The sequence below is a fragment of the Protopterus annectens genome, chromosome 2.part1 (genome assembly GCF_019279795.1).
Source record: "Protopterus annectens isolate FY-2018-M chromosome 2.part1, PAN1.0, whole genome shotgun sequence".
NCBI classification, from domain to species: Eukaryota; Metazoa; Chordata; order Ceratodontiformes; family Protopteridae; genus Protopterus; species Protopterus annectens.
The window spans coordinates 1395657712-1395683026 of NC_056729.1; the positions used below are offsets into that span (position 1 = coordinate 1395657712).

The 25315-nt window shown below is 37.0% G+C and overlaps 1 protein-coding gene across 7 annotated transcripts in view; it reads right to left on the minus strand.

Annotated features, from left to right (window-relative positions):
* DNMT3A (DNA methyltransferase 3 alpha) overlaps nucleotides 1-25315 on the minus strand; it is a 5166949-nt gene that overhangs the window by 1638386 nt on the left and 3503248 nt on the right. For all 7 annotated transcript variants that reach the window (XM_044062880.1, XM_044062879.1, XM_044062877.1 and 4 more), the window contains one exon: nucleotides 17527-17736. In XM_044062880.1, coding sequence (XP_043918815.1) covers nucleotides 17527-17736 — 210 coding nt within the window. The remainder of the gene's footprint in view (nucleotides 1-17526; nucleotides 17737-25315) is intronic.

Here is a 25315-nt window from a genome sequence, read left to right on the forward strand (position 1 = left end):
ATCTAATAAAAGACACCTAAGATCTTCGGACAAATTTCTACTACAAGTCACAAAAGCTAATAATAGTTCTGGAAACTCTCTCTACTCCAATCGGATCGCCAGGACTTGCAACTTGACCCCCCCCCCCCAGCACATTCTAATCACTGGTAATCCCTCACAGTTCAAAATATTTCTCAAGTCTCATCTAACTCTTGGTTTTGCTCTTGTCTACCACCTGGCTGATTAACTTCCCTCCTGCACTACAGACCTCACACTTACACCTTTATTACCTCCTAAGTAGATTTTTATTTTCTCTACTTGATGTTATCCTAACTAATCTCACTTATTATTTTCCTCACCAATTCTATCCTACATTCTCTCTCTGGTCTGTCTACCTACTCCACTCACTATCACCCTAACTTTCCTCCTCGAATCCAAACAATAAGTAATCAATAATCTAAACTCCTCTACAATACCTCAGTGTTTACTTCCTATACAGTAGATTGGTACTTCTACCTAACAACCAACACTCTAAGCAAAACCTGTATTATCTATTGTATGTATATGCTTTGCCATTATTTTTGTATAATATGTGTTCATTTGTATTGCTGTACTTCATACTAGACTTGCTTTTGTTATGTTTTTGTTTTGTTTTGTATTTATTGGAGCTTTTCTCCCCGGGCCTCCACTGAAAATGGGCATCTGCCTAGTCGGACTATACTGGTAAACAAATATCAAATAAAATACATATTCCCTACCCCCTGAAACAGAAACAAGAGAAGCCATTTTTTTTTTACTTTTTCATTTCTTTTCCCAGGACTCAGGCTCACTTTTCTCTCTCTGCAGTAGACCATCACCCACTCCCTCCTACAAGACCAACAAACGTGGTTCTACCTTACCCACAAAGGACAAACGTACAACAGCGGAAGCTGTGTCTGTCTCCTGGTTCTTAATGGCTTTAGGTACTACACCAGAGGGGATGGGGGAAAATAATGAGTGATCCCAGGAACCAAATTCAGCCACAGCAGAATCAAGTATAAGCAGGTGGGGCAAAACTAGATCAGATCTGACACCTAAAAACTCACTGACAACTTTCATCTTCTTGCAGCTGAAGGAAGGAAGAACCAAGGAGGCTAGTAAATAGGTTCAGGCATAAAGGAAGCCTCAAAGACTGTTAGCTGAGCCCTTAAGAGTTATTAAACTAAGTGCCAAATAAAAATGTGGCTGAGGTTAAAAAAAAAAAAAACACCCTGACAGTCCCCAAAAGCATAAAGTCCTGACCCTAACATATAAATTCTATACACGAATGCTAGAAAAAGTTCAAAAAACAAACTTAAAGCACAATATGTTGCTATAAAAAAATAAAATAGTGGAAGGTTTTCCCCAGAAGAGGACTTACCTGCCCAGCCATGAAGGACTGCTAGCTGATGATCAGTTCCATAACGCCCAAAGGAGAGCACTTCAGGGGTAAGAAAGCCCTGAAGCTTTTTGAGCTCAAACTGCTTTTATATGCTCTGCTCAAGCTCCTGTCAGTTACAGCTCATGGCAAGCTGGTCATATAACCCAAACAGCTTAGGCTACTGCAACAGTAACCTAATGCTGAACATTTAGTATTTCCTTAGCAACATAAACCATATAAATTTGGCTCTTGGCACTGCAAAAGAGCATAATCAAAACTACCAGAAATCTCGGTGGTGTTCCTTTCTCTCACTGCTGCATCTTGGTCACACTCTTTTGCCAAGACTAATGGACTTGGTGAGGTATGGTTGCACTTAGCAAATACTGGGAAGGAAGCAATGAAACCAAAGTCTCAGGGGAAAGTGGTACAGATTTATTCAGGGCTGCTGGTTTGCATTTCCAATCTATATATATATATATATATATATATATATATATATATATATATATATATATATATATTTATTATTTAACATTTGTTAACCGGGAAAGTCCGACTTGGAACAAAGCCAATTTTCAGTGGAGGTCCGGGGAGAAACGCTCCATGTCTTTGTAATGTGGGAGGAAACCAGAGCACCTGGGGGAAACCCACACGAATGCAGGGAGGACATGCAGACTCCACACAGAAGGCACTCCAGCTGAGAATCGAACCGGAGAAGCTCTTGCTGTGAAGCGACAATGTTAACGCTGCACCACTGCTCCGTGTGTATGTCACAATTGTGGCATAATTATCGCAAAGTTTATATGATACCAAGACTGTAAAAGCTTTTTCCTTTTTTTATTTTTAGCAGGAATCCATTAAAAAGCTACAACTGAGACAGTGTATGCATAACATGTTCTGTCATACTGGCACATACGCTGTATTATGTACTTCAGATTTAGCGATGCATGCTTCCTGACCTGTATGCTTTTTATGTTTTGTATTGCCACAGCAGCCCAGATCTTGGCTGAGAAGGGTCTGTCAACCAGTCTTCCTACCCAGTTAACAAAATAAAATAAATTATTTTTTTGTCAGTAATAACCATAGACTTTATTACTCAGCAGATTACAGAGCAGGTAATGTGTGTGTGTGTGTGTGTGACGGGGTGGGGGAGACCGAGAGACTGGTGGTGGAGGCAGAAGTTAGGAAGAAAAAATACATTGTCTGGATGATAAGAAAACTTCCAGCTAAGCATGGCCCGGGCCTGGATAATGATGGAAAATGAGGGTTCTTCTTTATAGCATTTAACCATCTATGTGATGCCAGAGAATTAAAGAAACATTACATTGAATGCAGACCAATGACATCAAATAGGAAAAGTAATACAACCCTCTTTTATAGAGTCCTTGGTGATTTCATTAATTAGGATACTGCGATGGGCTATTAGCAATAAAGAATACAATCAATACTACTGTACAGCTTGATAATAACAAATGAGACTGAATTACATTTTCATACAGCCCAAAGGACAATGGATAAGTCCAGAATGAACTAAAGATCCCTTTCTGGAGAATGGAGTTATGGAATACAATGACTCATGGTTTTCCAACAAGTCATGGTTTTCCATCAAGTATTAGTCTGTTTATGATATTTTTTACAAGATGATAAACTGGAAATAGTCATGCACCTGTAAATAATCATTTATTTACCGATTGATAGATTGATTCAACTTCATTCTCAGTTAACCTTTTTTAGATGGATCAGAGTTAAAATACTATTGACAATGTTTCAGAGTCTGGTCCAACAGCGTCTTTAATAATCTAAGCAGCTCCAGTAATTTCAACAATAAAATATCATAATGTGACTAACAAAAGTGTCCACTGGCTTCAGATAGTACTTGAACAGAGTGATGGGCTAATAATGCCTTGAACTGAAGTTTTTCTAGTACTTTTTTCTTAACACCTTTACAGAATTATCACTTCTGACCCAGGCAAATTTACTCTTATATAAAAGTAATCAAAATGGATTACAAGTTCAGGTTTACAAATGTTATACTTCACATATATTGCTATATATCATACAACCTAAGCAACATTACTTAAATTATTCAATTACTGCCCTTTTTTTAAACAAGAAACATCTTTATTAAACCATCACTTACAACACAGGCAATCATACATTTATATAAATAAAAACAAAACAAACTGACACAATCCAGGTTGCAAGCATTTTATATCACAAACTATACTGACACACTCCCAGTTGCAAACATTGTAAATCACTTATAATCTACCTAATCATTTACAGTCAAACATTATATAGCTCATTTAAGTCCTCCCTTCTTTTAAACCTCATTGCTCCCCTGTAAGTTTTGTTCCCACAATTCCCATTCTTTTCCTATGTAGTTTGCTTCTACCCTTTTCTAAAGATCTCAGTTCTAGTTGTTTTATCTCTGTTATTATATTCACTATTTCCAGTATAGTTTCAACTTTGATTTCCATTTTCTAGTAATTGGGTTTTGGCAGCCACCATAATTAGACACAGCAAGGCCTTACCATGTCTAGGCAATTCCGATTCTGTATCATAACTCAGAAAAATCATGTTCCTCATCACACCAATCTGCCCAGCCAGTATCTCCAACAGTGCATCCTGCAGGGAATCCTTAAAATCACCCAACTCACCATACTCTAAATTACCTCCTTCTTCCCTGTCAGACCTCCAGCATTTGCTGTCTACCCGAGGAAAAATTCTCTGGAGTCTACTTGGAGTACAAAAATATATATGTAAACATTTCCAAGCAAACATACTAAATCTTCTAGACTGTGTTGCATATTTGGGAGATATACATACATCCTCTCATTGTTTCTTTGTGAATTGCATATCCATCTCTCTTCCAAATCCTTTCTAATCTCTTCTGATTGATTCTTATAGTTATCATGCAATATTTCATATGCTCTACTAACTATTCATTTTTTAATGACAGCTTCTGTTCTAGAGTCTACTAAAAACTCTACCAGTGCTGGTCTTTTATTTAAGACCCCCTATTTCTTTCTCTTTGCCTATACTTGATATCAATCCTTGATAGGGAAGGCAATCTCTAAACTAATAAATAATAAAACAACACCCAAGGCGCAAAGAACTGAAAGATGAATGGTTAGAGTGGTTTCTTTTAATAGCCACTTTGGCAGAACTTCTTCAGAACACATACAAGAATGAATAAAACATACTACTGATATATACACAAATTACAAAAGACATGTTTTACCACTGTAAAAACATGTCTTTTGTAATTTGTGTGTATACTGATCATGTCTAAATTACTAAATGTATCTGTAATTTTTCTATATGGAGCTTTTCTTGCCTGGCCTCTGCTGAAAAAGCGCCTTTTCGGCTCAGCCAGACACCCCCGGTTAACAAATGTAAAATAAATTAAAAAAACCCCTCAAAATCTAACACACAACCAATAAAAAACTTCAACACGTAAATTAAATGATGAATCAATTAAAACAATTACTTAATTAGTAACTATATAACACTTTAACTTTCTCCCTCTTTCAAAAGACACTTGATATTTATGTGTTCATTCAGTCCCGGCAAAACATCACCTTGCAACTTTATTTGCCAATTCCTCAACTTGGTTCTTAAAATTCATTCCCCTTCTATCCTGTTGAACCTGTTCTAGTACAGCAAAATAGAATTTGTTATATTTTCCACAAACCAAAGTATGTTTATACAAGGCATTCAAATTGTCCTTAATTTTAACAGCATAAGGATGTTCTTTTATCCTGTCACAAAGTCAACGAGTAGTCATGCCTATGTTTAAACTTTCACATCCAGAACAAACTCTTACATAAACAACTCCTTTAGAGACACAGTGAAACCTCCCATTAGTTTTAACTGTGAAATCTATGTATGACAAAAATAAAGAAGGACCATCATAAATAAATCTACAAGTGCAACAATTATTTTATTTATTTATTTTACATTTGTTAACCAGGTACCGGCCGTCTGGGCAAATAGCCCATTTTCGGGGGAGACCCAGGGAGATAAGCTCCATAAGAATAGTACAAAAATATTATAAAAGATTTACAAACAGTATATGAAACGTTTGACAGTTCCCAACAATCATAACTTACAAAATGAGGAATGTAAAACAGAAAACATTACATTTCTTAAGCCTTACTGCAGACAGTAATACGAAACTCATTATATATATAACTAAAAACCATTGTGGTATTTTCATTTGGAAGAAGTAAGACAAGAAGATAGCAGAATAGAAAACATTTGATAGACAGCATGAGAAACTAGCCAGGAGTATTACAGGAGCACAGCTATTGTTGAGTAAGGTATTCCTTTACAAATTTTTTTAAAGCTATGACAATCTGTGTTTTTTAAGATATTTTGGGGTAATAGGTTCCACTGTCTGGCTACTTTGAAGGAGAAGATAGAATGACCAAAGTAATTATGGGACTTTTTAACCTTGAGTCTAAGTTTATTGGATGATCTAAGGGTCCTGGGGTTGGTATTATAACACTTATAAGTCCCTTTATCCCTATCTATACCACGCAGTAGAAGTTTACTGTCATTTTTCTCAAAAAGTAGTTTAAACTAACATTTTTTATATACAAACAATGGACACTCACCCAACACCGCAACTAATTCTTTGTTCCCACTGATGATTTTCCATTTGCTCTCTATCAAACGTTTAATACTACCACATATCCAATACACAGCATGGTGTGACGTGACTCTTATAGTTTTCATTTTGAACCCCCAAATCTACATTAGAACTGTTTTAATATCCACACCACCATGAAGAATAGGTTTAAAATTAGTGTTCCTTTTACTAATAGTCTCCTGAGCTGATCTATCTAAATCAACTACTTCATAACCACTGTCCATGAACAACTGTTTGATAAACTTTACTTCATTCTCAAAGGCTTTGTCATCACTAATAATTCTTGACGCCCTAATAAAATGGCCTCTAGGGATGTTTCTTTTCATCCAATACGGGTGATTCCTTCCAAAGTGAAGATAACTGTTGGAAAATGTTTCCTTTCTATGTATCTCACTTTGGAAGTCCCCCTTATGATCGTCCCAGTTTAATTTAACATCCAAAAAGGAAATCTCTTGTCCAAATCCTCCTATGGTGTATCTAAAAAATGTGGAGGCATCATTTAAGCTCTTAACAAAGGTGGATATATCAACCACACCTTCTAGAATAAAGAGCATGTCATCCACAAATTGTCTTTGAAAAATCACATTTCGAGAAAACTTACGTTTTGGAGACTATTTCTCTCTCCCACCACCCCAACACAATATTAGCATAAGCCGGGGCAATAGTAGCCCCCACTGCAACACTTATCTGTCAATAATATTTGTTATGAAGCAGAAAAAAATTATTCTCCATAACAATTCCTAACAAGTTAACACATAGCTGAATTTTAGCACAACAAGGTAACATTAGAAATCACTGCAAAGCTACACAAGAAGGAGCCGGACCAAAATTGAGTGCTTTCTTTCATTTTATTACACTACAAACATCATCAGAAAGTGAATCTCCAACAAGGACCACCCTTTTTATGCTACATATGTAAAACAATCACATGACAATTTGCACCAATAAGAAAATGAAGAAATAAATAAATGAATCAATCGTAAATTCAATTGCAAAATTAAAAGAATATACTAATTTTTTTGAACAAAAATTACTACTTATATACTTTAAAGTTTCTGCATTTGTAAAAAGCATTTGATATTAATGGTTTCATTAAGACCAGGAATATTATCTTTTAGTAAAATTTGCCATTTACTCTCCCTACATTCTAATGCAGTCTTAAAGTCACCACAAAACACATCTGAAACAACTGTATCAAGTACAAAAAAAGAAAGCTTTTTAAAAGTCTTACGTCATTGCATGTAGTGTTAATGCATTTCTCATATCGTTTTTTTAACTGCTAAAGTGTGTTCGTAGATTGTCCTGCCTAATGTCCTAATGGTCTCGCCAATATAAAAACATGTGTAATAATTGCACAAAGCAGCATAAACAACGAAAGTAGAATCACAAGTGTAATAACCCTTCACCCAAATGGTTTTATTAAGCTGTCCTAAATATATAGAACCTGAGTTCACGAGATACCTACATTGTCTACAATGCCCACAATCAAAAGTACCAAGTGACCCAGAACTATCATGCGGTTGACCAGCCTTGTCCTTCTCTAAAATGGTTTTAATACTGACTACTTTCTTAAAGGTAAATGAAGGTTTATCACCCAAAATCTTGACAAGATCTAAATTTCCTATTAACACTTTCCAATTGTCTAAAACGCAGTGTCTAATAATACTCATGTCATTGGAAATAGGAATAGGGAAAGCTAATCTATACCTGTCAATCTTTTGGACATGCTTAGATAAGGGTGGGGCTATTGTTATCCTGAAGTTGAATGATTATAAGACAGCTATTTTAGAGCTGTTAAATTATGTGACTAATTATAAAAGAGTTACAATTGAATACATCCAATCCTTTTTTAAGACTCTTGATGTGTTGTTGTTTGACCTGTTTTACAGTCATTCTACTTACAGACACCTGCAAGTTGAACATCCCACGTTGGCTGTACTTTTTGGTATACCCAAAGTACACAAAGACAGGTTAACCCCCCCTTCAGACCAATTGTGTCTGGCAGCCTTTTCTAAGACTGAACCCATTTCTATTTGGTTAGATAGCATGTTAAATTCAGTTGTCCGAAATTAGAGGTTTTAGTAAACCCATATACGTCAGAAGACATGCGACAAATTAATACTATACGTAGTCATAACTTTGAAAATAATGTTGTTCCTCTTAGATTGCAATATTCCAGTAATATTGATCAAGTAAGACGTGTTATAGAGAAGAATTGGCCAATATTGCAGTCTGAGGAATAAGTACAAGAAGTAGTGGGTTATAAACAAAAGTTTGGATATAAAAATAAGAAGAATTTGAAGAGACTGCTATGTAATGCAAATAATAATAGTATAATAGAGAATTCAGAACCAGGCTTAACACCATGTGGGGAATGTAATATATGTAGTGTTTTAGCTGAACATAGTGAATTTATTCACCCCACTACTAAAAGAAATACTTTTTTAAAATATCAGCAGATTGCAATACAAAAATTTAATCTATCTTGTTGAATGTAATACCTGCAGTTGTTTTTATGTAGATATGACGAACCGTACTCTCGGAGAACGTGTTAGGGAACATTTCTTAGCAATGAAAAAGGGAGATATAAATAGAAGTGCCCTAGCCAAGCATTTAGTATCTCTTGATCAGTCCCATACTTTTAGTTTTAAAGTGATAGAGTGTATATATTTAGGACCTAGGTTAGGTGATATAAGAAATATTACTGAGTTAAGGGAGCTTAAATGGATTATTGAATTTCAAGTGGATCAGTTCCATGGCTTAAATGATAAAGCATCAATAATACCTCACCTTAAAAATAGAAGTTTGAAATAGAAGTGTATTTATGTATTTAAGTATGCCATTCTTGGTTTTAATGGTTATTTGCTATGATTAATTTTAATTGGGATTTGATTGAATGATTAATTGTTTAATTGTGTTTTAACTATATAAGCTGAGCTGTGAAGAGTTTCTTTTGGTCTGAAGAAGTATCATATCAGATGCGAAAGCGCTTACCTCTATTAAATTTTGTGTGTTTTATTACTTTGGCTGTGTTTCTTCACTACAATTTTATTTCTGCTGTTTAGATTTTACTAAATGCAGATCACATTCCTGGTCTTAATGAAACCATTAATATCAAATGTTTTTTTTTACAAATCCAGAAACCTTAAAGTATATATGTAGTTATTTTTGTTCAAAAATGAGTATATTGTTTTCATTTTGTAATTGAATTTACAATTGATTCATTCATTTACTTCATTTTCTTATTGGTGTGAATTGTCATGTGATTGTTTTACATTTTTAGTATAAAAAGGGTGGTCTTTGTTAGAGACTCATTTTCTGATGAAGTTCGTAGTGTAGTAAATAGAACGAAAGCACTCATTTTTGGTCCGGATCCTTCTTGTGTGGCTTTGCAGTGATTTTTCATTTGTTTCCTTTTTCTTTGGACGTTTTTGTTAAGATAGCTTCTAACAAAATCTGCACCATCATCTTGGGGAACAGAAGTGAAAAGAGAAGCAACATTCACTGTGAGAATACAATTCTTAGTACAAAACAAATATTACTGTTTGAAGATCCTAACAGCATTTAGAAAATCCCAGGAATCCCTTGTAAAAGAAGGAAGTTGCTGGATAATAGGATTAAATAATAAATCCAAAAACATGGAAATACCATCTGTAATGTTCCCACTTGCAGAAACAATAGGCCTAAAGGGGGTTTTGTAGGATGTTTATGTATTGTGGGAATTACAAATAAAACACCCACTCTGGGGGCCTCAACGGTTAGAAAGTTATAGAAATCCAAATCAATGTCTCCATTCATCAAAAGTTCATATAAATGGTATTTGACAAACTTGTAGTTTTTGTGTACATCCAATAAAGTTATCTCTTGATACTCGTCAGGGTTGTCTAAAAGCTTTTCCACAGCATTTATGCAATCTGTAAACTACATAATCACCAGCCCCCCACCCTTATCGGCTTTCATAAACCTTAACTGTTTTTGTTGACTTAACTCATGCAAAGCTTTACGTTCATAAACTGTTAAATTATAATAAGGTTTAGCTGGTTTGTGGGATAGATATGTTCCCAAATCTCTCTCACAAATGTTTACAATGCTTCTAATAGTAGTTTGAGTAGTTTTGTTTATTTTTGCAATCGCTAAACTGCAGTCCAAATAAATTCTTGGTGTCCTTACATCTTCTTTCCCTCTCTAGTTATTTGCTCCCAGTACCTTGGTTCCTTTGTCAGTTTTCTCCAATCAATTACAGCCTCCTGTTGCCTATTATCCACACCCTAATTGCAGTCAACTCTATCGGGAGAATCTCTTATCTCCATTCCCACGTTGGCTTATTTCATAGGACACTTTCTGCTACTTTACAGATATAATATTATTGCTATTCTCCTTTAATGCCTGCATCCAAAATCCAGTCTCTCCTTGTTTCCCGAGCTTCCGCTCTGTTTCATCATCATCCTTTTCCACTTTGAATTATAGTTTTCTACTTGTGCTATGTATAGGAACTTCAACTGTGTAGCTCTGAAATACCTCTACAAATTGGGTAATCCCAAACCACCCTGTTCTACTGAAAGAATCAGCTTATCCCACTTGACTCTTACTATCTTCCCATCCCAGATATGTCTGACCTGTGTATAAGACTAATGGGACTAAAAACATTTTAACTGGTTTTATCTTACTATCCATATCCATATAACAAAGCTTCCATTTTCTTAGTTTTTGTATTATCTTTTTAGTCTCTTCCCTCTTCCCACATATCCTTAGCTGCCACACCAGAATCATTGTTAATCTATACTCCTAAATACTACATTTTATCATATCCCCATAAATATGGATATTGCTGAAACAATTCATATGTGGGTACATAATTTACTGCCATTGCCTTTGTTTTAGCTTCATTAATTTTGTATTCCGAAAACATTTGAAACTGTCTCAAGATGTTCCACAACACTGTAATGTCTCTTTCTGGTTTTGTCAGGTATAAAATTATACCATCTGCAAATAGAGTCAGCTTTTCTTGACTACACACAAATTATACCCTTGAATTTCTGAGTCCCTTATTTTCTTTGCCAGTGGTTCTAAATATAATGCAAATAACAAAGGGGAAAGAGGACACCCCTGCGTGGTTCCTCTGCTCCCACCCACTTTAATTTTCACCTCCGAAACCTCATATATCCTCCTAATCAACCTTATAATTTTTTCAGGAAATGCAAATGCTTCCATTGCCCTGCTCATAAATTCCCAGCTTAACAAATGTTTTCTCTGCATCAAGACACACCAACAACAAGGGTATTTTCTTACATTCTGCTTCCCTCTGGATCATCAATGTTCTATTAATGTTGTCAAATGTTTGTCTCCCCTCCACAAAACAACTTTGATCCATATCTATCAATTTTGGCATTACTTTTGCCATTCTTTAGCCATTATGGATATGAACACTTTATAATCATGGTTCAGTATGAAAATTGGCCTGTATAACGCTGGGTCTATTGGATCTTTAGTCTCTTTAGGTATTATGGCTACCACTGCTTTCTTCCAGGATGTTGGTACTTCTCCACCTCCTTAAAATACTGTTAAACAAAACCTTCCAGTTCTTTATCAGTTTTCCCTCCTAGCTTCTAAACTTCCACAGGAATACCACCTACTCCTGGGGACTTTCCTGTCAATTGGTTATACATCACAATTTTTATCTCATCTCCTCCTATCCTAACCATTAGTAATTGAGCCTTATCTACCTCCCTTGGCATATTTAATTTTTCAAACATATTTCTGTATCTTTTTTGATTTCCATATTGCTCTACTTTATACAGACTTTCATAAAATTTCTGAAATATTTCTAATACCTCTATAAGATCTCCTCTTACCTTCACTGTTATAGGCTCTCTAAGCTAGGCCACAGCCCTTTTTACTTTCTGTTGCCTGAGTCGTTGCGCTAAAAGTTTTTGTGCTCTAGTGCTATTATCAAAAAAAAAAACAGTCGCTTAACAGCAATCTTTCTAAACTTGTGTATATTATCAAGGTAATCCCTTATTTTCTGCTTAGCATTCTGCAGTTGATCCTCTTCTTGTTCTGTGATATCCTCCTGTTCTGCAATACTTTAACATTTGTCAGTTCCTCTAAATAATTATTGTTACTTCTTAACCATATCTCCCTTTCTTTTATTTTCATTCTATTTTTAAACTTCATCTTAACTTTATCTCACTCCCTAGCTATTGTTTCAGAAGCAATTTCTATCCTCTCAAACATCTCCTGAATAACCTCCACTACCCATTCCATAAATTCCTCTCTTTTCAACAGACAGGTGGGAAAGCACCAGTGCCTCATTTTTATTTCATTTCCCTGTGTTTTTATTTTAGTTATTATTGGTGCATGATCCGAAATAGTTACTGGGTGCATATCTAGACCTTCAATGAAATGCACATGTTTCTGTGAAATATAAACTCTGTCTAGTCTGCCCCAGGTTTTTTACCTTAGGGAATAATATGTGAGTTCACTCCAAATTCCTATTACTGAATTCACATCTTCCATTCCACACATTTTCATATTTTTTTTCAAACATCTACCCTCCTTTGTTATACTTTCCCTTCTGGGCACCCAAGACACAGCTTCACTGCTGCAAATCAAATTCCAGTTCCCACATATAAGTAATATGGGTCTATGTTAAATCATCGAACGCTTAAAAAAGGGATCAATGATTTATCGAACCCATGTAAGTGAAAGCTTACAATCCTGAATGCTTAGAACAGCGTTTTTTTTCCAAGGGAAAAAAAATCGCTATTCCACAAAAAAAAAATAAATAAATCATTACATAAAGTGGGGAGGGGGGGCCTGTGCCACCCACACCCCCCTACTTAAATATACCAACTCCGAGATCGCACTTAAGTCACGAAAATGGCAAAGTAATGGAAGCGGCCAAGCAATTTCTTTCCCAGGGAAATAATTTGCTTATATGCCGTTTTGCTATTTTGCCTTTTCGTGCTTTCAAGTTCTATCAAGACACATTCGAAAGAATGTGTCTTCGATCATTTAATAGGAACCCAAGTAATATTCCTTGATGAAATCTGATTATTTCTCCCAGAATTTTCTTAAGCTCCATTATTGCATTTTTAGGTGTAATATAAATGCATGCCAGTGTAATCCTCCTCCCTTGTCAGCAGCCCCTTAGCACTACAAATTTGGCATTATTATCTTTTTATCCTCTCTGTCACTATTGGAGCTCCTCTTGCAATTAATATGAGTACTCCTGTTTTCCTTTGTCCCAGATATTCTGCTGAATAACCATCCTTAAAACCTTTCTTTATCAAATTCACATGTTCAGTTCTTTCCAAGTGCATCTCCTGTAACATAGCTATTTGCACTCTACATTTTTAATATAGTTCAATATTCTTTCTTTTTTGTGTTTATCTGTGAGACCATTGACTTTTAAAGACATTACAGAAAGTATCATTGTATTAAAAAGTTATTATTCCCACCTTTTATGTACAGCACCTTTTCTGTTAAATGTCTAGTTCCAGCTTTTGTGTTACATGCATACACTGCTTTTGTGTTACATGCATACACTGTCAGGCAGGTTGAACTTTTACATAGTTATTTCTTGTCATATCCATTTGAGTCTATGTCACACCTTACAAAACATTTTGTTTTACTGAAAGCCCCCAAAATATACCCACAAAACCTATTAATTTAGCACTAACACAAAACTATACATACTTTCAAATATTAAAGTTTTACTCTCCTAACAGGAACAATTGTCTCAAACTGACAAACTGACAGCCACACTAATAGACTTGAGTTAACCTAAAAAAAGGTTATCCATGCTAAGACACGATACACCCTCTGCTTCTAAGTGCTGAATGCTTTCAGAGAACATTATCTCCTAGCCAGTTTCTCTTTTCTTTTTTTCCCCAACACACCCCACCAGACTGTAACCTATTTCTCTTTATCAGATTGTCTCCAAGGAGACACGAGAACTGGATAGCCAAGTTCTCATTATCAGATTGTGTCCATGGAGACAGGAGAAGCAGACAGTCAATTTCTCTTTATTAGTTTGTATCCATGGAGTCTTGAGGGCCAGATACAGAATTGCTACTAAGCACACATTCATTTGCTAGAAGAAGCTTCATAATATTCAGTATTCTTTTTAATTTACATGCTTTCTTTTAAAACGTGTTATTAAACCAATATAAGGTCTTTAATCCAGTCATTGCCCCATGCAAGAATGAGAAAAAGCTTATTCTTTTTTTTTCTTTTGTCATGCTCTTTTAACCAGGATTTTGTAAACTGCGGTGCCTATATTTCTTAAAATAAAAGAAGAAGAAAGAGAGAAGGGAGAAAGAAAGGAAAAAAATGAACAGCAGCATCTATATACAATCACCGCTACACTTTAAAAAACTGAGAAAACTTTACTTTATAGCATGCAAAGAAAACCATATGTCACAAAAATAGCACTATTAAGAAAAAAATGTTTTCTTTAGTTACAGTTAACTTTCTCCCCTCTCTTCCCCTCCCCAAAGCATTTTTCCAAACATTAATGACACAAAGTAGGGCATATACTTTAGAGTCCGCCACAAGTACAACAAATTCGGAAAAAGTGCAATATTTCCAGATTTTCTTGTTCTGTCATATTTTACAAATATAACTACTGCATTATAACCCCACATTAAGTTACTGGTTTCATTACTGTTCATCTCCATCTCCCAAATCCTGTATCTGCTTCATTTCCAATGTACTCTTGATTCTTCTAGTCAGCTCTCATGCTCCCTTCCTTCTCTCCAGCATTTTGTGCTGAAACAGTGGAAAAGGTTTCACAGGTACAGTCTGTCTGTGGTCTTTATTACCAGAAGGACAAGAAACAGAATCTCCTGTTTCACAGCTCACTTTTTGTTGGACAAACTTTTGTACTTCCACCTAAGCATGTACTTCATCAAAAAATTATTTTGTCCCACCAGGGAAGAATACCTTGAAGATAGCTAGGTTTGGCAGTATGAATCTCACACTGCGTCTCTACATTCCCTGAATAGTGGAATGAATTTACTCCTCTTGTGCCTTGTGTACAATGAGTAATCATTCTACACAAACACTCTGCTGTCTCCTACTTTTAGTAGTTTGTCCTTCTGCCACACTTTTGTCAGAATCAACTCATTTTATTAGTAAAATTGCATCTTTACTATTAAAGGTCTAGGTTGCTTTCTCATAGTCAGGTTTGGAGCAAATACACACAATCAGCTCTTTGAACTAACAGCTCCTGTTGTGGGATACCAGTCCAGTTGCTTATCTGTGCTTTCATAAAATGAATACAGTCTGTTCCTTGCAGCTTCTCTGGTTTGTTTGTGTCTTTCGGCTTTTCCCGGTTAGGGGTCGCCACAGCAGAACTCCGGCCCACTAATGATTGGTAGTTGATTTTTATGTGCAGAGTTACCAGCCCTGATGCACAACCTTCAATGAAGGTACGCCCATTCACACGTCTCCACGCAGAAGACGCTCTAGCTGAGAATCGAACCGGACAGCGTCTTACTGTGACCTGAAAATCTCAGGTTTTCCCTACATGCTCTGTCCTCTAATTCCATTATTTTTTAAACATTTGTTCCTGAGCAGTCCCGTATTCAGCACACCTCTCATCTGTACAAAATTTTACAGAATATCCAAAATTTTGCTTCATATTTTTGGTCTGTTTCTCATAAAATTATGGGGTTTTGGCAAATCACTGGTAAATCATTGAGGACTGAAATCAGAAAATAACGACAGACATTCGTGATTCTGATTTCCCTTCAGAAAATTCATGCTAATGCACAACCTGTTATTCTATCAACTTTATTTATAGCTTTGTTCAAATTTCTTGCTGTATGAGCCAGCCTTTTCTTCATTTAACCTCTGATTTTTGTAGCTTTATCACCTCATCTGAATATCTGTTTAAAACTTCTTCTATTTTTTCCCAGACTTTTGTTGTTTGTGTTGATATACTACTCCATCAATGTTTTGTTTATTTTAACCACATTTGTGTGCAGTTGTTTTATATTTCCCTGTAGGTTACTGGAAGTCATGTCTGGAGGTTGCACTGCTTTTTGCTAAACAACTGCAGAAATTTCCCCAGTCAGTATTTCTTTGTCAATATTTGTAGCTTATTTTTTTTCCAGGTGCTCTGTATTTTTTTTCCTGGCATCCAAGCAGTACACTTGCTAGTCATTTAGTGAAATATTCCCAAAAACACAAAACTGGCCTTCTCTGTTGAGTTTCTGTTTTCTCACTGAAAGAGCTAGTGTTAAGCTGTTAGTATATGTGTAGCCATCTTGGAAGTTAAACAAGCTGAGGTTTTTCTACTGAGATAAATCTGTGAAGATGAATCAACATTTTAAATGCTAAGACAAACTGTAGGATAGTTTTGATTTCAGACTTGATCAGATAAAGAAAATCTCAACAGGTGGATAAAAGTTAGCCTATGGAAGAGGTCTGAGATAACATGCATTACATACTCTACTTTTAAGAGTGACCTGAGTTGAGATGTGGCTATGGATTCATTGGTATGCTGTTGTCTTATTATCTGGAAAAGCTGAAAAAATGTAGGGCTTAAATCTTCTAAAAGAAAGTAAGATAAACTCTAACACACAAACAGGTAGATAGCAACAGTTTTAATATACTTTACAGTTACACATTTGGACACCTGTAAAAGCAGACAAAAACAAGTAACTATGGTGTTTGGTTTAATGAAACATTGCCCATTTCCTTGAAACCAATTCTGTCAAGATTTAGGCCTTGAAAACATTGCTGGAAAGTAAAAGCCTTTACCAATTTTGTTTTGCAACAGACAGAAGGTGAAACAGATTATTCTTAAGTTAAGGAAAAAAACACTTGAGAACACTAAAAAATTTGAAGAGACTCCTATTTGAGCAGTGGGAAAACAGTGAAAACTGTCCAAAGCCATCCATCATTGTCAGTATCTCAGCAGGTAGCACATCTGTTTTTTAATACTTGGAAGATGAAAAGGCTTTGGGTATTTCCCTAGACCAGGTACCTCGATTTAAGTTCCAGTACTGACAATGCAAGGCAGTATCAGGGGGATGCTTCAAGTTGAGAGGTGCTGCCCCTTGGATGAAATATTAAACCAATATCCCATGTCCTCAGCTGGTGGTAGAAGAGATGAGTGTTAATGATCCCATCACACTTATAACACACACACATACACGCATACTAGGGACAACTTTTCCAGTGTCATGGACCAAATTCTTACAAATACCCCTTAGGCTTGACCTGAAAACAAGATTAGTAGTAGTATCCAGAATGAAAACAAAATATTGATTAATACACATGGAGCCTTATTCCTTTTTTGAAGATTGTCCCTTTCTATGTTGCTTCTAGATTAATCAAATTTCTTAATTTTACCTCCAGTGATTGCAGTCGCATCTTCTAGGGAAAGGTGCACTAAGTTTAATTAGTCACATAATGCTGGAATCAATATAACTGTAAAAAACACAGTTGTATAAACAGTAAGATACATCATTTTTATTACCTCATACTCAGAGTCATCATCCATTGATTTAGAAGTACTCTTGTCCATCATTTCAACTACAACTGGATCAGGAGTTGTGGCCATAATGGGAGATGCTGGGTCTGTTAGCTGCTGTGGGCTAGGGGGACTTGCTGCCTCTTCCTTTTGGATTTCGGAAATGGAGTGTTCTTCTGGCAGGTTCATCACTGCAACACGTGCTCTCTTCTCTGCCTGTGTGGAAAAAACAGACTTTCTTAAAATTTTGACTAGATTATCATTTCACACAACAGAAATGTGAATTACAGACTTACACAGAAAAGAAATGCATAATAAACAATAACAAGCTTTGCCATACTCTGATCATTCTGTATGACCAGACATACAGTGGACAGAAACTAAAATGATGCTTATGCTTATCATAACATTAGACCTGGATGTGCAGGTGCTTCCATATCATTATTTATTTATTTATTTTTATTGACATTTGTTTACTGGGATATTCCACTGGGCCAATAAGAGCTTGTTTTTAGTGGAGGCCGAGGGAGAAAAGCTCCAATAGAATACAAGTAAATAAAAACAAAAACAATTAATAAAATTATACACAGTAAGTAAGAACAATAAGCAAGTAAAATCCACAAGAATATTATACATAGATGAAAGCTGTTTCATAATTGTGAAAAACACATTAAGCCAAATATGGATATTAATTTCTAGGGAACAGAGGTAGAACAAAAGTAGAAGCATGTCACTTTGTACATTTTGTTACTAGCTAATATTACAGAGTAAAATAGTAATGAAGTTTTAGACTCGGGAGGTGGGGCTGTACAGGGCAAATATTATAGGTATGTATATCTATATAGGAATAAGAAACAAACTGAGTGTAAGTGTAAGAATTTGACAGAAGCTATGGAAATAGAGGAATCATCAAAAGGACTAAAGTAGCAACTGTTCAGTCAGCTTGACCTCTGAAACTTTTACAGGCTATTAGCCCCTCCCACTTTACCCATAATTTTCTGAAATGTAACTTTCTCTGCAGATCACTGTCATGGTGTATTATGGAAGATCAGAAACAAAAATACAATCACTAAAAAAACACTAGACCATAGCTGCACAGAGGAAGGGGGAAGGATGGTGGGTAAGTTGATGAGGATGGTTCTGCTCATCCATATCTTACATAAACATGTACGTTTCATATGTGGTATGAGGAGGGCCATCCTCATCAACAACAGAACAGAGTCCCAAGCTTTATCCCCTTGTATGGTCACGTTCACAGGACATACTCCTAATTACTGTAGCCCCAAAGACAGACTAAGATCCAGACATCATAAGCAGTTTGTAAAGTCCTGCAAATAATATTAAGTGATTCCCATATAAGTGCTGTACATATATGGAAGCATTTCTGAAAAGTGTCATAGAGGTTGCCATTGCACTGGATGAGTCTGCTCTAGGTACAGATAAAAATGGCTATTGTATTTCGCTCTCATAACAAAATTTAATGCACTTAATCAATCATCTGGCTAAAATAATATTTAAAACTTTAAAGGCTAATTCCACACTAGAAAAGGAAACAAATAATTGTGAGTCTTTCCAGAGATATCTGGTTCTATCCATATAAAATGTGAACTGTCCACAGACATCCACACAGTGCAACATGTATCTGCCTCTTGTTACAGCAATTGCAAAGCAATACAGGCAGTTTAATGGATTGACTGAAATTTGCCTAAGTTGCAACTTTGGGCATAAATAAAAGGTTAGTTCACAGTGGCATTCTACCCTTTAGGAAATTTAATTATGAACAACTGGCACATAAGCTGGCCAAATCATAAACTCTTTCTGGAAGAAGAGCTAACTAGAAAAAAAAACGTTTTCCATTGCACATATTTTAACTCGGCCATAGCTTTCGGTTCATAAAGCTGAAATATCTGCCTCTATAAAGCAAAATATAAATCTCACAGAGGGTCAAGATCCTTGATAGGAGGTTGGAAAAGCTGTACAAAATGTCAAGGATGCTACTGACGAGTTAGAACCTTGACTAAAATTAATAATGGTGGCATGGTGCACCCTGATAGAGGATTAGCTTACTTTTGTGTCAAAGATTTGAGAAATATGTGTTATAGCGTTGCTGGAACCCAATCTGTAAATAAATTAAAATCTTTAGTCCATTTAGAAAAATACATTCATTTACTTTTATACATTTTTCTAGTATTAGGTTGATGGGCTGTGGTGAGTACCTAAACTAACCTGGCAGGGTGGAAACAATCCCTGGCCATTATTGGAATGGAAATAACTATACAGTTAGATACAGGGGGTGAAGGTCTAGGTTAGTATTGTTGGACAAATGAGTCAAAACTGTTCTGAAGAGCCTCAAATGTAGAAATTTCTCCAGAAAAATAAGGCATAAGCATTGGGAACCACAAACGTCAAGGTCAAAATGAGGCTATGGGAATGACTTCAGACATGTTCTGCCTAGTGCTGTGAATGAATTTTGGAAAAAGATCAAACGGTGGGAGAAGCACAGAGGAGACTTGGGGAGCTTTACTTCAGGATTTAATACTATGGCAGCACTATACAAAGTAACTAACACAATCTAAAATAACATGAATAATTACATTTTTTACCAGAGGAATCTTTGCCGACATGATGCAAGCTTCTGATTATGTCAGGTACTTCCTTTTTCTTAACAAATTGGAAGCTTCAATCTTTGCTGCTGGTGTTGCAGCTTGGTTTTGCAATTATCTAAGCCGGAGATTTTTTCAAGTATTCACTGGCTACTGCACATCAGATACCAGCAAACCTAACACCAGATGCATTTTTTGGACCGGTCTTATTTTTGCTCTTTCTCATCTACCTCGCATTATACATTCCTTAACTTGATGTAATAATGTATGCAGATGATTTCCTTTTTATTAATTTAGACAAAGCTAATGTCAGCATACAAACTAAACTGTAGTCTGACTTTAACTCTATGAAGTTAAATCACTCAAAATAAACTTAAGAGTTAATGTAATACAATTTGCAATTATTGTGACGATGACAGGTATTGCCATCTGTGCCAGGTAGAGTAGGGCAGTGCATGTGCAACATATGCCAGCACAGTTAGATGGAGTTTTGTAAATAATTGTGTGCCATTTGACTATCACACTGACTTGTACACATGCTTGTGTTTAACATGTATCAACAGTTTATTATAACTGATTACAGTAAATTCTCACTTAACAGGCACCCGTGGGGATTGGCGGATGCCGGTTACGTGTATGTGCCAGTTGCTTGAGATATGTTTTGTGATTTTTGACTGGCTCGTATACCAGCATACGAGCCAATCAAAAATCACAAAGCAGAGCCTCTTCTGTTCAATGCAGAACAGCCCGCTGCTCTGCATTGGACAGAAGAAGCTCCACTTTGCAATTTTTGATTGGCTCATATGCTGGCATATGAGCCAATCAATAATCACAAAGCAGAGCCTCTTCTGTTCAATCTAGAACAGCGGGCTGTTCTACATTGAACAGAAGAGGCTTCCCTTTGGGATTTTTGATTGGCTCGCATGCCGGCATATGAGCCAATCAAATACGGGTTGCTTGAGTCCCAGATAACGGGGAGTTTACTTTACATGTTAATGTTTAAACAAAGAATTCTGGAACGGAAGAGTAGAAGTTTTTGAAATCATTCTATAGCTTTCAGACAATGCAATGGATGTAAGCAAAGCTCTGAGTGTGTACTGAACCACAGTCAAGTGAACAAATGTGATGTCCTTCCATAACCAGCACTGAGAGGATGGAAGTCGCCTCACAGCAAATTGTTTTGTTTTGTTTTCTTTTGAACCTGATACAAAAAGATCTATGACAGTGATCACAGTCAGTTTTTGTTCAGTTCAGGCTTTTAGAAGCTCATCATCTTGCCTTGTGGAAGTAAGCATCTCAGCATCTAATCTTGCCTTGCTGTATTAATTAAGTTAGCTAATGAACAGTTATTCTTTAGACAGTCAGGAAATACAGTGAGACTAGCTGAGTATTGTTTTTCTGCATCTTTCTGAATCTGTCCAACTGTGTTATTTTTATTTCTCCTGTGATTGAAACTCTGATGCTTATTGTACTTAGACATTTAGATTCTCCTGTTTTCTACTTTATTTATTGTTATTAAATATTTTTATACCTTTCATTGCGGCTGTTCATTTAGAAAATACTTTTAACATCTTGAGAGTAATTGTGCTTATTTTAGTGATGCCTTGGCCACTTCGAAAAGCCTGGCTTTGGTTACACTCTACCATTTATATTAGTATTGATTTTACTCAGTAAAACTGAATACCCTTGTAACAGCCTGAGAGTAGCTGACTGGTAGAGCATGGGTACCTTACTGTCTGGGCAGAAGAGGGCACAGCTAGTAGATCTGTACCAAACTTTCCCAGGAATGTGTGTGTGTGTGTGTGTGTGTGTGTGTGTGTGTGTGTGTGTGTGTGTGTGTGTGTATGTGTGTGTGTGTGTGTGTGTGTGTGTGTGTGTGTGTGTGTGTGTGTGTGTGTGTGTGTGTGTGTCTGTGTGTGAAAATCAAATAGTCAGGTGTGGGTGTGTCAGCTACTTGGAACTGGGACACAGTGCTCCAAAGTGAGTCTTTGGGATCTAAAAGGTCAGAGTCTCCAGTCCCAGGTCTGGAGCCTGTTCCCTGTGTGCTCTTGGGGGAAAGTGTGTTTTATGCAGAGAGCTGCATTTGAAAATACTGTGGAAATATATTCCTGTTTTTAGTGACCATCTCTCACCGGTGTCAGTGGTGAGGATTGAGGCTCCTTGATTACTGGCCAGGGTAAACAGAGGCCATCATATACTGGTGGCACAGCGGTGGGTATTAATTGAACTTCAGTAGCCTGTGGGCATTTGTCACTCAAGGTGTGTCACTCTCAACAGCCATACGGTAAACATTCAGAGTTTCATTTTCATAACAGTTTTATTCATTTTTGTTAGTTTGGTTTAGTCAGAGAAATCAGGCAAAGATGTCAGCAGAGGATTAAGGTAAGTTGACAAAGAATCAGTTGGCCAAGGTGTGCGAGGCCAAAGGACTTCAGTATGCTTACTGGACCAAAGAGGAAATTATTTCATCTTTAACAGCAGCTACAGTGTGGACCAATGGCCAGGAGGACAACCAGTCTGGTGATGGAGATATACAGCCTTCAGAAATAGGACAGTTTACCTTTGTTTACCTTTTCCTCTGAGGGCTTAAAAATCGGTCAAGTTAAAAAGGAGAAGCAGCATCACCATGAACTGCGACATTAGGAGACCGAACAGAAACTGAGGCATTTGGAGGCTGAAGAAAGGGAGAAACAGTGCCAACATGAACTGCAGGCCAAAAATTTGGAGACTGAAGAGAGACTACATCATTTGGAGATAGACTGCGGCAACTGGAGCCTGAAGAAAAAGAGAAGCAGTGACAACATGAGAGGGAGATGTTAACTCTTTATCAGAGTAATGGAGGTGATGGGGAAGGGCATAACTGGACCCCAGAAACAATAAAGGTCAGTAAATTTCTTCCACAATTTGCAGGGGGAATGACTTTGATAGTTTTACTCATATATTTGAAAGAGTATGGAAACATTATAATGTTGACCAAAAGCTGTGGGTATGGTCCCTGACCTCTTACTCCATGGTAATGCTGTAACTGCTGTTTCTAAACTTTCTGATACAGATTGTTTAAACTATGACAGAGTGAAACAATGTTTATTGAACTGTTATAAGTTAACACCTGAAGCTTACAGAAAAAAAGTTTTGTGAGCATAAACACAAGGCAGATGAAAGTGTATATGATTATATTGTTGACTTAAACACTTAGTTTCATAGGTGGGTGAGTAGGTGTCAGGTCACCACTTCTGAAAGACTGGCAGACCTTTTGGTAAGGGAACAAGCCCTTAGTACTTTGGTGAAAGACTGCCAGACCTTTTGGTGAGGGAACAAACCTTTAGTACTTTGCTTTAGGACATGGAATCTGGTTGGCAGACCAGGAGTGTAACTCTGTATATGAGCTGGGGAAAAAAAGGGGATCTCTACTTAGCAAGCATGGCATCACTGCACAAGAAAGGTACACCCTGTACTGCACATGGATATAAGGGAACCCATGGTGGGCAGCCTAAATCACCCCAACAGAGTCTACCAGTAATGGGGGAAGCCACTAGTTCAGGTACATGGAAAGAATCAGGGGTTAGATGTTTTAAATGTAACCGGAGGAGCCATGTAGCATAAAAATGTAAAATGAAGCAAGGTGGGGAACAAAAGATAAGGGAGCCAGCAAGTGGGAATAACAGTGTGTCAGTAGTAAGTTGTCTGCAGACAACAGGGGTACCAAATTATCACTGGAGTTTGTCTCCTATATTAGTGGATGGAAGACAAGCCACTTCTAAGAGAGACACAGCCTTTGACATAACCATTGTAAAGCCTGCAGTGGTTAAAGAGGAGCAGTATTTGCTTGGATAGTCTACTCCAATCAGAGCTGTAGGAGGGATTCCATTCAAAATATCTTTGGCCAGGGTTCACCTTGACAGGGAGAGTGGAAAAGGAAGCAAGCGGGTAGCGTACTTGAGGATATTCCTAGAGATGTCTTGATAGGGAATGATTTTGATAATGCAGTACCTTGTCTGCATGCAGTTACACTCAGTCAGGCTTAGAGACAGGCATGTAGGTCTGGTGGCCTGGGGGAGACCCAGACAGACCTCAAACCTAAAGCTGAGGCTGGTGATATGGCTATTTCAGGGAGAGAGCTACCCTAAAGCAGTAAGCCTGAAAGTGAGTCACAGCTGCTGGTAGGTACTGATATTCCTGTGGACAGGGTGACTGCAAGGGCAGAGGTGAGTGGTAGTATCCAGGCTGACAGTGAGGCACTGCTGTTAGAAGATACTAGGCTTCCAGTGGAAGGAGAGCTGAAAGAGGTTACAAAGATAGAGCTGAGACAACCTTATGAGGCTTGAGGGAGGTAGCTAAGGAGGCACCTGATGCTCAAGGAAAAGGGGAGTCTGTATACTGGAAGAAAGGGTTACTGTACAGAGACATGTGGACCCCTGAGGCAGGGCTAGAGGGTACGGTAATACAGCATTGGAGGGAATACAGTGTTGGAGGGAAGCCTTCTAGCTTATCAGTGGGAGTGGTAAGCATTAGGTAACCTGTCTACCACATAGGGAGTGGTTCTGGCCCAGAATTTGTAGTTATTGGCAGTTTGGGCGGTCTTCCATCTCTCTCAACTTTCTAATTTGAAGGCCTGCATTTGCACTTGTTTCTGTCCTGTAACTCCTGGGCCCATCTCATTTGCTCACTCAAAAAAAAAAAAAAATTTTTTATCTGCTTTTACTGTATTTGTGTTTCTTCCTACTTTATTTTGCTTTTGTGTCATCTTAAAAGTACTCAACTGTATTTATTACTGCTTGGTGTAACTCATTATAAGCCTTTTAGTTTAAGCACTTGGGCTTCAGACCAGTTGTTTTACATTAAGAAGGTTTGTGGTCTGTACTGTAGTGGCAGAACAGGTAGCTTACATCCTTCTAAGTTGGGAACTGCTGATTGAGGGCTCAGTGTCTGTTACTCTAAAAGTGTATCAATTCTATTTTAAGCACTTGGGCTTCAGGCCAGTTATTTTACATTAAGAGGGCTCATGGTCTGCACTCTTGTGGGAGGAGAGGCTGGACTCTGCCCTTCTGAGCTGGGAATTTCTGGTTAAAGGCTTATAGTGCCTGCATATTTGAACTGCTTCTTACTGAAATTGGTACACCTTGTTTGCTGTAGCATAGACTAGATCCAGGCCTGCTGAATCTAGCTTTGTTTGTATGCTTGTTGTTTGTTTG